The following is a 14,664-nucleotide window of genomic DNA, read 5'->3' as shown; positions in this document are numbered from 1 at the left end:
GAAATAAAATACAAGCATGTAACTGTGTCTCACTTCATACCATTATCTTTTTCCAAAAAGGAACGGAAGAAAAGAATTTAAAAAGCAGAGTATAAAACCAAAATGTGTGAAGTTAGTTTGGAGCAGGGAGATTTTTAGAGGAAAGGTCTTTCTTGGCACAGTCAAACAGCTCATTATTGCTGAACACATGGTAATTCCATCAAAGACTGTTCTTTGTATCAGGAATTTGAGATGACTTGGTTATCTGTCTGAGCATTGCTTAAAAATTGTGAAATTGCATAAAGAGTAAATATGTAAGTGCTGTCAAAACTCTGAAATTTGATAGACATATTTTACTGAGGCTCTGTATTTTACTGATAATATCTGTGTTGGATTTGGGCTTCTTGAAAAGGCTGTGGAATAAAGTTTTGATTTGTTCTTTTCTAGTCTTTAGGCAGGACTTCAGCTCAGGGAATATCAGATGATTATTGTGTTTTAACATGGGACAGCCTGTGCTTAGTCCCTGAAGGCATTGTCAGTGTATGGCCCAGCTGGTCAGGACAGCACTCTTAAAAAACCCTTTAGGGAAAAGAAAGAACTTCTTTCTTTCCATGGGAAAATACTTTTTCATGTTCTTTCTACCTTGAACAGACCAGTTAACTATCACTTTGGACTTTGTAGGCTTACTAAATACAATAGTGTGCAGTAGCAATCATTCTTCATGTCCAGGTATTAAAATTTTCTATAGCCCTGTCAGTCATGTCAATGCCTTTTGGCTCTTTCAGCTTTCCTTGTTAGGCTTTAGGCTGCATTTGTGAAACAGGGTTGTTAGGGTTTTTGTTTGTTTTTTTTTGTTTTGGGGTTGTTTTTTTTAGGTTGATTGGGTGTACTTGGTATTTGTATCTGAGTAGGCAGCCATCTGTCCCTCTGGTTGTGCCAATTATGCCAACTCTGACAGCAGCCAGAGAAATTCAGTTCTTTCATTCAGCCTGCACGACTGTTTCACCTTTTGTCTATTAAGGAGATTGGCCTGGAATGGTTATTTTCTGTTGTATAACTACTGCTCACCAAATGGTGCTGCAAATGAAGGAAGCAAAACCAAAAGCTCATGGCAAGACATCTTAGTAAACTTTTAACTGTTATAGCAAATCTAAAAAGATGGAATTAAAAGCTAATTTTAATGTAGAGTGGTTAACTGTATTGTAATAATCTTTAAAATAATTGTAGCTAGGAGTATAAGGTTTGTACATGGATAGGTGAAGGTTTCAGTGGAGTGGGGAGTTCCTTGTTTGTTTGTTCTGATTACCCCACATGTTCTGTTTTCTTTACCCAAAAGCAATTGCAGGAAGAAGGACTCATCCTCAGTGTGACCTGAGGACAGAGCCATGCCTGATTTACTATGTGATATTTCAGTCTCACTCTCATGTGTTAGCATGCCTAGTAAATCGGGATTATAGGCCAGAATTTAATCTTGAAACACAATGGATTGTGATTTTGTGGGAGGGGCAAGTGAATCGGTTTTACCCACATGAATATCCTAGCAAAACTTGTACGTACTGCTTATGAATGCAGAGATCTAACTTCAGAATTCTTATTTTCTGAGAATCTTCGTAGTGCTTTGCTGGGCAGTTGTATGGAGAGTCAGACATTTGTTCAGTCAGTTTCCTGAAAAAAGCCTTCACTTACTTAGCTTAGGTGTCTGACTCTTCTTTTTTTAATAGCAAATATAACGTGTTTTGGGTCTCTTTTTTATCAGAAAGTTATTCCCTACATTCTTCTAAGTTTTTGAACTGACTCTTTGACAGATTGCATTAAAACTAAGGTAAAATTTAAGGTAGAATTTGTAGTGTGCACAAAGAGAGGACAGTTCTTGAATTGTATTCTTTTCTAGTATACCTATAATGAAGTATTTAAGAAAGAGTACACGAATGTGGTGGGCCTATTTGAGTCTCTTTTTCTACACTGTTTCCCATCCATTTTATGGTGTTTTCTTGCTGAAAAAAAACCCAACTCATTGTCAGTTCTTCAATTTCTGAAAATGGTTTTAATCTCTGTTCTTGTTCTTACCTGCATTTCTTGAACCATTGCAGTCTCTCAGTTGCTTCTCTCATGTTCCTCCTCAGTCCCAGCATACATGACTTCCTACTTCGCATTTCTGAAGTGACTTACAGTGACTTGGGGTAAGACATCGCATGCTTCTTTCCCTTTCAGGAGCATAAAAAAAAAGATCTTTTAATTGTGTTTACATAACAAGTGTATGTTTGTAGTCTGTGCTTCACTAAGTATGTAGTGTCCCTGGCTGAAGTCTCAGTGAGCCTGGGACCTGCTCCTACTGTAACTGAGTTCAGTAGGTAGCGTATGAGTGGTATGCAGGCATCCCGAGAGCAGAGTGGAAGTGGCCATACTGCAGTTCATGGTAGTACTTTCTACTGCACTGTGAACACAATTAGCTGGCTTAGAAGTTTACTTCTGTGCATTTGGCGGCTCTGGGAAGTATGCATTTGTGACTCTACATGTAAAAGCAGTAGTTGTATGCTGATTGTGTAGTACTTTATAAAGCAATTCTGCATGTGGATGCACTACACTTTTTTTTTCCGTCTTTTAAGTTTTATTGTTTTAGTCAACAATACCGATTGCTGAGCAGTTTCTTTTAGTAATGTTCTATGCCTTCCTTTTAACACTCTGGGTCTGTTTTCAATATATTCAGATTGTCCTATGGCTGTTAATCTTTGCATTTTTACTCTCTGTATTAGTCTGCTTTCTGGCTTTAAATTTTTTTATCTTTCTTTAAAATCTAGAGGAATGCTTTGAAGTCCTTTCTCTCCATGCCTTCTGTCAGCTCTATTTAAGTTTTTCTGTGGTGGGTTAGGTTTAATGTAGGAAAGAAATACACCCATCTACAACAAATGTCACCCTAAAACTCTTGAAATGCTTTTGTTTAAGCTAAAAGTAAAGAAGCCCTTGCCTTGCAAAATATTGTGAGTTTCAAACCCAAAGTAAATAACTCTGCAAAATTATAAACAATTAAAAAATGGATGTCTTGAATTACTATTCTGTAGTGCCACGGTGAGTAGCGTTCACAATAGCGGTAGTTTTTAAACAATTTTTGGTTGAATGTTGCTGAAAGAACACTTGAGTGTATGATATTTCTCTTCAAGACCACAATGACAGAGGGCTAACAGCTGTGAATGCTCATGGTGGTTAGCATATGAGACCTTGGTTTGGTTCTTGTCCAGTGTACATGCTTTATGGTCTGTGTTTGCGTGGCTTACTCCAGGGTTGTAGATATTTAATATGCTAGGGAGGCAAGCTACATGTTTGGTGGGATGTTGGTGGTTAAAGTGGTTAAGAATGTGGAACCAGAAGGAATATGACCAGCAAAAAATTCTGCTAGAGAATAAAAGTCCAGTCATTTAGAGATAGGACAGTATCAAACAGGTTTTGAGAAGGAGGAGAGCTGAAACCTGCTGCTGTTGTGTGTCAGGGTTAAATGTTCCTCGTCCAAGTGTACATCACCAACTTGCCAAAGTGAAATCCTAGTAATGATGCATGCATAGCATATTATAAATTATCTGTGTACATCTAATCTGTCCTTTGATAGAAACTAGACCCTGAGGCCAGTGATGGAACAGATGATTATCATCAGCACGCAGCACTGGGCACATGCAAACTACTGCATAAAGGTATAGCTAAACATTGTGAGACTGTTGCAATGTAAGAAAGAGCATCTCTCTTTGGGGGACTTCGGACTGAATTTGTTTTGAAGCTAGGCCAGTGGTCAGTTAACTGACCGCAGTGGACTAAAGGAACTGTTTCTCAGCTTTCTTGTTTTATAGGTGCTAGTTAGTTACTTCATTAAACTGTCTTCTTGCAGGGTCCCGGCATGTTTTGCCAACACTGAAAATGCTCTTCTTGAGATTTTTCTTTACTTTTTGACTTCTAATTATCTAGTCTCTCCTCCTCCTTTGGACAGCTTTCCCACAGATGACATTTTTCAGCTTTCTTGCATCTTGCTTTATCATGTGCTGATTTGGAGCAGTCAGACTGGAGATATGAAAATTTCTGGTACAGTAGAGCGTATCTTTTTACTTGCTTTCCCCGCCTGGTCAGTTACATCTGTGACAGAAAGTTGTTAATGTATCAGGCCAGACGTCACTTTTAAGAAACATAGAAGGGAGACAATAAGTATCTTTTTCTCCAGATCAATCCCACTGCTATTGGCAGGAGTCAGATTTCTCTCAGGGTGGTTGACGTTTCTTGAGAAATAAGTTGCCGATTACCTTGAAAAATGTCCCAAGATTTCTCCAGGGATTGAAATCTTCCATCTGCTACTGTGTACCCTTGCAGTCAGGATTTTCTGCAGCTGGTGAGTGGGAAAGTAAGTTGCTGTGTTTGGCCAGATGTGATCCTCTGCTGTCATACGTGCACACACAACACTTGTAGATTCTGCCTTTCTTTTTTAATGCCCTGTAATCTGCCTCTCATCTACCATTTGTCCTTACTTCTCAAGTATGGTATAATCTGTATTCATCCTTCCTCAGACTTCTTTATCCTTGCTGATGGTCTTCCCTTCTTTCATGTACAGTTATTTTCAATGGTGTTCCCACCTCTATATTCAAGGCTTCCTGCTTCTCCCATTGTTACAGATTTCTTGCACAGATCCTGGCCATCTGTTCCTTTTCCTTTGCATCCTTGCCCTATGTTTGGTTTTTTCAGTATCTTGCCTCCTTCTGCTGTTCCTTGGCTTTTTTATTAGTTGTCATGGTTATACCCACTGTGACTTCTAAATAATACATAAAGAGTTGTGGTTTCATTTTATTTGGTAAAGTCTTGATTGTGAAGACAGAATAAAACAAACAAAAAACTCCACCATAAATTACAATCTGTGAGAGAAGAAAACAAAATCTTAAATAAAATTGTATAAAAATCATCATTGCCCTCAGACAGAGTAAGATATTCTAATTTTCTAACCTGATGGCATGGCAACCTTGCATGTTATGTAGATTAGAATCTAAGAGATTTCTGTAGTTCTTAGTGTATGTTGTGCTGTCTTTTTCATGATTAAATGCTGTGGAATATAGAGGATCCATAAAATAGTAAGATGTCATACTGGGAAATGTGGTTCCAAGCTAGAAACCATCTATTATGATTTTAGTGCAATTCCCTGAGAGCTCATTCTGTGCTTCCATTTTAAAAAATGCAGATACACTCATAAATAACTTCATGAATATGAAAAAACCATAGAAAGCAACACCTTTATGATCTCCCTTGCACAAGGCATTGGCTTACTCTTTGTACTTGCAGTATATGGGCCTAGATAAGCTCCTTGGCTTCTCTACTTCCTCTGCAAGAAAAATTGTTTATTCAGAGACACTGAACTATGTGTGCTCTGGTATTTGTCTTCCTTGGGCTTCATGAAATGCAAACTGCACCTAAATACTTGTCCTCTTCTGAACTGTATATATGCTTCTCTGTAGTACAGCATCACGTGGGGACTAACACACTTATATCTTTAAGAATTTTGTGGAAAACCCTGAAAAACTAACCACAAAATTAAGGTGTTAGTGTACTTCAAGCCACATACTGGAACCCATAATGCCTCTGTGGTTACTTTCATTGAGAGCAATGAGTAAACAGCTGGACACACTTTTCCCCAAATTAGATATGCCTACCATTAGTATAATTTCCATGTAACTTGAAGAAAAACCAAAACATCCTTTTTGAAAGGAGACCCCCTTGTCTGCATGTATGCTCATGCATGCATGAACACATATTGGTCCAGAAAGAGCAATTAATGTTTGAAAATTGAGCTATATAAAAGGAATCCCTAAACCCAGCAAGCTGCAGTTGGGCGGTGTCCTAATCTATATGGCCCACCAGTACAGAGCTTCTTTTTACCGTTATGGCTGATCTCTAAGACTTGGCAGTAAGCTCTGCCTAATATTGGTCATACATTTACATTTTAGTATGTATTTCTGAAAAATACAGACTAAGCATGAATTTAAACAGAAATTGAGAAGTTATTATGGCTCCTAAACAGTTCTGTTTGCATTGTATGAATGTAGTTGTGGTGTTTCAGCTGCACAAGAATATTAATGATATGGTTATATTATCAAGGCTAGGGATTGCAAGAAATGTAAAGGAATGCATTTGTACTCGGAGGGATCCTCAGTGAGAAAGGGAGTATAGAAGTAGAGGTTTTGTGTGAGGGTTTCTGGGGGAAAGCAGAATGAAAGCTGGGCTCTGGCAGTCACCTTCATAATCTTCATGATTAGTCTGATATTCTAGTTTTCTACCTGACTGTTGCTCAGAACATCTTAAAGCTAAACCAAAGATTGAGTACTTACAAAGCATACTATTATTTCTTCTTTATTTTTTATTTATTATTTTGTGCTGGTTTCAAATGCAGTAACTTATTTACAAGCTATTTTATTAGATTTCTTTTTTTGCAGTTTCATTAATCTCATTTATTATTTCAAGGTGCTTTGGCTAATGCTCAGCATTGTGTCTCTAAGGGGCAACTCGTACATCCTGCTTATTTTAAGCGTTTCCAAAGTGTTTCTAAAAAACTTCCAACTAAACTGGAAGGGCCTGGCTCAAGATGGGTGGCTGGTTAATGAAGACATCTCTTCATGAATGATTCCTCCTGGAATAACAGTAAAATGGAGAGAGTATTCACACCAACCCTGTGAGATGCAGTGTCTGTGAGATTCCTCTGCTTCAGGCCTGAAGGAAGGGAGCTCTGAAGTCTAGCAGTGTGAATGCAGCACAGAAAATAGGGGACATGGCTTTACATGCCTTTGAGCTATAAAGGCTTCTATTCACCAGTATGCAAAAAGGATTGAGGCCATGCCTATGGTGCATCAGTCTTTGGGAAGACTGGTATTAGTAGCTGAGCAGGTAGATCTGCTGTGCCTTACTGCTTCCATTGAATAAGGAGAGCTCGAGAAGGACCAAAAGAAATCATATAATCCAAATCCTATGTGTCACAGAGTCCTTTTCACAGAGATGCCAGGTTATGAAATAGGGTTTTGGTCCCATGCTGAACATGCAACGCGTAACAAGATGTGCTGTGGGAGTGAAAATTTCTCAGACTTTAAGTTGCTTCCTGTAATTTTTTTCTGTGGTTCAGAGCCTCAGACTTAAATCAGATTGATTTTGTATTTTTTGCCCAAGTCAAATATATATAAATTTATATAGCTAAAAATGTATATTCATCTATTTATTTAAATATGTTGCTGTGTATGCATGTTTTGTAGGTAGGTTTAGTGTTCGTTACTGAAAGAGGTTGATTTTGTTCTTTGTTTCATTTACCAGCTTGCTGAAAGCAATCAGAAAAAGGAAGCTTTACAAAAAAGCATTGAGAAGTCAAAAATTGGACGTGAAGATACTGTAAGTTGCTCTGGTGGGGGAGGCATTCCTACCAGGAAATAGGGCTACAAGTATCCATAATTTATAATTACTAATGTATTTGTTGGAAATCCATTAAGAGTTCTAAATACTGGAGATGAGATAGGGCCAGAAAAAAATCAGATATTAGATTTTTCCTTAGTTGGTCATGAGCTAATGTGTAAAATATTGACAACTGGCTGCTCCAAGGCAGAGAAAATGTGTGACTGCCTGAAGTCTGGTAATCTTCCAGGCTTTTTAAGACATCTTTAAATCTGAAAACTAGAACTACCCAGATGCATGTACCAAAGTTGCCAATGGTTGCTGAACTGCCAAATCCAGTAACTGTAAACTTAGGTGTTGGGGGTCTTTTTGGTTTTTAATTTGGTTTGATTTTAGCCTTATAAATCAGATTTCTGATTTACCGTTCTGAGCAGCCATGTAACCTTGTGCTGTTCGCGTGCTGAAGCTGTTAACACCGCAAAATGATACTTAGTCTTGATTTGGAGAAAACTCCAGGAACAAACTTGCCAACAAAGTTTTCAAGCTGACAAGCAGGTATTCTTTATTGCGGCGCCGGGAGACACGGGGGATAACTCCTCCTAACGTGTGTCTCTCTATTACTACACAAGCCATCCTTATATAGTCCCTGGGCATACATACATATTCATGAGGCTACGTATGGATTACATCATTTTCCAGAAAGCTCCCCGCATGCGTACAGAACTGTGGTGGTGGTCTCTGAGGGTCGTTTACTTCTTCCAACAATCTTCATCACTTCTGGCAGCCTTTGAAGCACGCACAGTAGATGCTCATACCAGTTTAATTGGTTCACTAGCACCAGAGACATAATAATCCCCCTATCCTCCTACTTATCAGTTAGTTTACCCACAGCCTATCCTGGACACCTGCTATTCCCAGATACTCCTTATCCCTGTGTCCTGTTTTTCTAGACTGTTTTTCTTAAGACCACATCAACTATAACGATTTATCTTGTGCCAGTATGTTCTCTATCTGTACTCTATTTTTTCTATGTATTATGCACCTCAGTAATTTTCCACTGCTACTGTTACAAAGCCATTGAACTTAACATTGCTTAAAACTAATTCTAAAGGTTTATAAATTCCATTTTGTGATTTTTCTGTTCCCCTTGTTTCAGTCTTCCTATTTACCATGCATATTAAGTAGCATATTAGTTAGCAGCACTTCATATGGTATTCTGAGGTGTTCATTTGTTTTGAGATATTGAGTCTAAAGGGGTATAAACCTCCAGTAAATAAATATATAAATAGAGATATGTAGAAGCTTTCATGAGGAATTAGATTTTGCAGGAAAGTGCCAAATCTTAGAGTTCAAAATATTATATAGAAACATTCTGGGTTTGACTGTAATTGGAAAATCATAGGCAAGTTTCTCCTGCAATTGTGCTTGTCAGGTTTCAAATAGGACTGTTTGAGATGCTGGGGCTTCTTCACCACATGGCCTGCCCTAGTCACAAGAAGCAACTGGTCCTGGAAATCCTGTTCTGGTTGATGCTTCCAGCATTTCAGTTCTGGATTATACACCAGGAAGAAGTCCTGAAAAATCTAGATCAAGATTTAGGTTTCTGAGGAGCTGGCCTCCATGCCCCAGCATCTGGGAGCAGATTTCCAATCTGCATTTTCAGGAAACCAGACTGTTGGCAAAAACACTGTGAATATGGAAGTTTAGGGTGAGGGGAGGACACACTAAAAACAATAAAGCACCTGAGGCTCCTGGGCTGCCATGGAGGTAGTGTGACTTTGTAATGGCAACCTGGCTTTTCTATGCTACCCAGTGCCCTAGCATGAGTTCTTCTGGATATCAGCCAGTTACAATGTTTGGCTGTTACTACAGACTAAATTAGAAGTATGTGCTGAGTTGGCTATGGGAGGGCTCATACTGAGTCAGTGTCTGCAGATTCTCATTGATCAATAGAGTATTTGAGGTTGATATTGTATACTCTCCCAGCAAAGACTACCATGTCTTAAATATCTCAAGTTATTTTTAAGACCACTGCTCTTAAACGGTGTGGGAAAAAGTGAATAATAAATTCAGAAGGTATTCTTATGCAGCATCCTGATTTGGGAAGATATGAATGATAGGGTTTTCTGTAATGCTGTCTTTAATTACAAGACTAGCACTCCTAAATACCATGTAACCTTTTAGCCAAACAATTAAAAGATCTGTTTGGAGTTTGTCAGGTGTTCAGAGGTTGTAGAAAATTTTGTGTATCCATTTTGTCCTTACGTTTTTTTTTCTCCCCAGTCTGGTTCATCAACAGAAGGCAGTAATGAAAGAGCTTTTGGATTGACTTTTTCTTTTCTTTTTTTTTTTTTTTTTAAGGTTCTGGGCAATAATTACTGATTTTTATTTTTGTATCTCCCAACATACTTTGAATCCTCAGGCAGAACGTGCAGCTCTAATAGAGGAACTTGCCACCCTTCGACAGAAAAAAGAACAGCTAAAGGCAGAAATAGACAAATACAGAGAATGTGACCCAGATGTCATTGAAGAAATGCGTAAGTTGTATATTGGGTTTTGTGCAAAAGTTCACTTTAAATTCTGCAATTCTTTAGCTTAAAATTTGGTATGGAGAGGTAAGTCAAAGAATAGCAATAGCTGCTTTTCTTTTTAAAGCTGTAAGCAATCCAGGTAGACTGACCATTTCTTTTCATCTGTGTATACGTGGTAAGGGGGGTTTTATCAATATTTGCCCTGGCAGCAATTAAGCAGTTAACAGACAATCCTAAAACTGAAATATTCTGATGTATTAGAATTAATATCAAAACCATTCTTTCTAGAACCATATTAATTCTATCACTTCTAAGTGTTCTGAACCCTAGAATGAGCGTAGGAAGAGTAGTCTCTGGCTCCCATGTACCTTCAATTCCATGCTGTCAAAACAGGTATCTTTCTACTTACTTTGTGTTGTCTGTTTTGAATGTAACCATTTCATTAGAGACACTTAATTATCACTTACACACAAGTATGTTATTGCAATGTTGACTTACTGTTTGTACTGTCTCTGACATGCTGGGTTTTAGTTGGAGTTTCTAATGCTAATGGAATACAAGGAATGGTGAGTAACTTTAATACTCAATGCAGAATTGGGCACTGAAACATACTTAATATTCTGATCCTTAGCATGAAAAATGAAAAGCATGCATGAAATTTTATTGAATTCTTTCTACTTCAACTTTAATGTTTTATTTATTAGGCTCTTATGTTGCTACCCAAATATCACTGCATATTCATTTGCTGTAATGGCAAAATGCCATTAGAGTGAGTAACAGGCACAGACCTTTTTCTGAGAAGATACCTGACTGAATCTTTTTCCTTCCTTCTAATAAAGTCCACAGCTTTAAAAATGTGCTGAAAGACAGCCAGAAACATAAACAGAGTTGGCAGCATACCCCCAGATTGGACAAATATTATTTATTTTGAGGGGCTGTGACACTTTTTGTCAGCTGTGTTATCTTTCCCCAAGGATTTAATGGTATGCCAGGGAATAAGCAAACTCGAGACCTGAGGTTAGTTACTGTGCTGTAAATCCCTCACTGTGTGCTCTCCTGGGGACAAGTTAGACACTTTCCAGCTGATTCCAGCTGTAGAAATGAATGAGGGCAAGCAGATACTGACAGCAGAGATGGATTCCTAGTGCCAGGTATTTTAACTGCTGAGATACCCTTATAGTAAACATTGCACTGAATGCTTTGAGGGGCCTCTCTTTTGAAGCAGTGAGCACCTTCCTAAATACTAGGCACAAAAGGGCAAATCACAGCTTGAGTACAGGGCAAACTGCATTAGCTGGTGACACAGAGGCTAATATCCTGAAGAGAGGGAAAGAAATGTAAAGTTAGTTATTTGGTTATGCATTTGGTTTTTTTTACGAGTGTGTGTAAGCTGTATGCGAGCCTCTGCAATGGACGGATGAGCAGTCCAGGGTGTTGGTGAGACTCATCTTGTTGGGCTGTGACTGTAGGATTCCCAGGGGAATATGCAGTAGTGTTTTGAAAATAATTAGTCCCTAACCTTAGATGTAAAAGTTTCTGCTTCATTTTATGTTTCATCAGTCATTGTTGCACTGGCAGTGTGCACTTTTGCTGGCAATGTAGAAATGAATAAATGTTGGTGTCAATTTTGAGGACTTAATGTCTTTGTCAAAGCTGAATGGACTTTTACACACTTTAAGGGGGGGGGGGAAGTTTAGGGGGCATTTATTTTGTTCCAGAGTGTGGGGAAGTGCAAAAGCAAAACAAGATGCAGGAAATTACATTTATTAGTGTAAGAAGACAAAGAATCTCAGGCAGTGGAAGGTGTTCAGCTGGACATGAAAGTTACTGCCTCTGTTTCACACAATAGCCTTATAAACGAAGTTACTGGTTCTCAGATTTTAAAGCATTTTACAACTGCACTAGTGATATAATTTTCTGCTAGCTTTACAAGTTGAATAATCTTTGTGGTTATTTTAGTTAGACTGTCTGAGCAGATTACTAACTCTACCTTATTTTAATTTTAAGTCAGAAGTCAGAGGTGGCTGTTATGTTATAATGGTCCTCTGAGTTGGATTGTTTAGTGTAATATTTTGTAATGGACAGTTGTCACTTTCTACATTTGGATTTTCCCTCTTCTTTCGTACTTACTTAAACCTGTAAAGAAGTATTTCTGATGCTCAGTATAAAACTTCAGTCTATTAATTTCCAATCCCATATCTTAGAGGTGCCTTGATTTTTGTTGTGGTATTTTAGTGGTATATCAAATTCTCATCTGATTTCAGTGGCCTTCAAACTTGGTGAATGCTTTGCTAAGCCTTTTTAATTGCTCTTGCCTTAAAAGGAGAATTGCAGAACCAAACCTATTGTACAGTGATAAGCCTTGTTAAAACAGACTAATTCCAGGGTCAAAACAAAGTTTGGATGATTCGTAGCAAATATCAGAAGACTCAACTGAAAGCTGAACATCTGTCTTGCTTCCTGAGTCTTGTGGTGGGAAAATCATGTTTGGCCTAGTAACTAAATATACTATAATGCATATTCACAGGGGGGCGAATCAGAGTACTAAAATACCAACTCTAGTTTTTGCTGACTTCACGGTTTGTCCTTTTAATATCAGTAACAAATGTTCCGTTGTATGTTTTGGCTTGATTTCCTTGGCTTTTGTATTAGAGAGCTGAAGTATAAACTCTTAATGCCTTCCCAAATGTACAGCATTAAACCACATAATTTCAGTATTTGCATATAAAATTAACTACAGTAAATAGCAGAAGAAACAAGATTTAGGGACTGACCACTAGAGGAAGCTACATAATAGTCTGGTCTTGCAGATATATTTGGGTAATTCCATTTTACATGTATGGCATTGTGAAAATACATCTAGAATCTAAAAATATGTAGATTTTGTCTAACAACCACAGCCGTTCAGTGGTTAAAGCTCATTTTTGCCACTTGGAAATGTTAAGCCATCTTTTGTGGGTTGGGATTGAGTAATAAATTCTTCCTCAACATTAAAGGCAGTAAAACTGCCAATAGTCATCAGAAGAAAAAACCAGGGGAATGAGGGTGCAAAAAAACCCCTCTGTGATTTCATACTACTTCATTACATTTTTAATCCTTGTTTTCTAATCCATTGCTTCTCAACTTTGAGGCATATTTTTGTAGGCTGGAGGATATTCTGCTGGGGAAGTAGTCATAGAGAAGAGATTCTCTATTCCTCTGGGAGAAAGGTTTATATGACATACCACGTATGTATGCAAAGTTGGATACATGTGATGCTGCTAGATTCCCTAAAGATTATGGTCGAGGACAAAGGCATAGAGAATGCAAACCTTGAATAGTTCATAATTTATCCATATATTTGTAAGGCAAACAAAAAATTCTCCACATAACATCAGGATTAACCTGCTGCATAAGTTTAATTCTTTCTGCCTGTCAGAGAGAGGTGTTAGGGAACTTAATACAATTTTCCCAGCAATTAATTTTATAGAAAGGTTTGTCTGGCAGCCTAGATGTATAAATGGTATGGATTTTGCTCTGAGTTGTTGTCTAGCTTGTAACTACCAACATCTAAACATTTACAGTGTTCACTGTAAAATAAACATTTCTAGAATTTCAGACTTCGCATTCTTTCACTAATTAGAGGAATGTTGATGTATATTAAGATATTGCTGGGTCTTAGCTGTTTTTTTTTTTTTCACAGTAGCCATGCTTTGGTTACTTTGTGCCTCTGCACAGGACAGTAATCTCACAAATAGTTACATACTGACTGATGCAAGCGACTTCCATGAGGTATGATTGCTGATATTTATAGGGTTGGTCTTAGATGTTGCCTGTCAGAATTCCTGTTTTATTTAGCATGTTTCTAGAATGCCCAGTTGGTGTTAATTTTTGTCTTATGCTTTTACCTTTAAAACAATAATCTGAACATTTCAAGGCAAACTGTATTCTCAAAAATCAGCACACTGCCAGATACAACATGTGTAACGTAGCAATTTTGGTGTCAACTTTTTTACTTCTGCTCTCTTTTATTTTTATCCTGTAGCAGAAGGCTTAAATGGATCAAATGGACAGGATTTCAGACCACAAATATCCAGATCCCTTTGAATCTGAAAGTGTGATCTCAGAGGCATCGTGACCAGTCCAGTTCAGGGTTAGATTATTTCACAAGATTAATACTTACTTGGCTGTGTGAAAATAAACTTTGGGAAAACATCCAGACTTTACTGAATACCATGAAAATGCCATGCTTTATGTAGTATGTACCTGAAAGTGTCTTTTTTCATTGTGGATGCCTCAAAAATTTCTAATTCTGATGTGTCTAAACACTGAAAACTTCATCTTGACAAACTGATGTGAAGAATTATATTGGGGTATATAGACAGTATGAGAAAATGGCTTAGCAGTTTATTCATTCATCTTAATAACTTAAGGCTGAATGCTGAAAAGGTAATGTTGATTTAGCTGCTGGATATTGTGGAGTGCATAGTTTGGGGTTCTTTTAGGTTCTGGTTTATTGTGGGGTTTTTTTATTGATACACCCAGCTATTAAGTTCTCTTGTGTTCAAATTGGATTGAATATATATTATAGGTACAGATGTATTTAATGTTACAAAAACTTAGCGGTAGATTCTTTTGGAGATTTCTGGGAGATTTCCCTTTGGAGAATTTTGGAGATTTCAGGGAATAGTCCCTGTTCCCAGAGAGCAATCAGTAGTGAAGAAATTAAATGAAGATTAGACTAACCTGGCTTTAAAATTAGTTTCTTCAGTTTTACTCAAAA

General features: G+C 37.7%; 1 protein-coding gene across 2 annotated transcripts in view; it reads left to right on the top strand.

Moving 5' to 3' along the window:
* The window catches only part of MND1 (meiotic nuclear divisions 1), a 42,467-nt gene that overhangs the window by 13,801 nt on the left and 14,002 nt on the right, over positions 1-14,664 (top strand). For both annotated transcript variants that reach the window (XM_005148944.4, XM_031048799.1), the window contains exons 5-6: positions 7,297-7,371; positions 9,794-9,908. In XM_005148944.4, the coding sequence (XP_005149001.1) occupies positions 7,297-7,371; positions 9,794-9,908 (190 nt within the window). The remainder of the gene's footprint in view (positions 1-7,296; positions 7,372-9,793; positions 9,909-14,664) is intronic.

Source organism: Melopsittacus undulatus, chromosome 7 (assembly GCF_012275295.1).
Source record: "Melopsittacus undulatus isolate bMelUnd1 chromosome 7, bMelUnd1.mat.Z, whole genome shotgun sequence".
Taxonomy (NCBI): Eukaryota; Metazoa; Chordata; class Aves; order Psittaciformes; family Psittaculidae; genus Melopsittacus; species Melopsittacus undulatus.
This window is presented reverse-complemented; position numbering and strand designations above follow the sequence as displayed.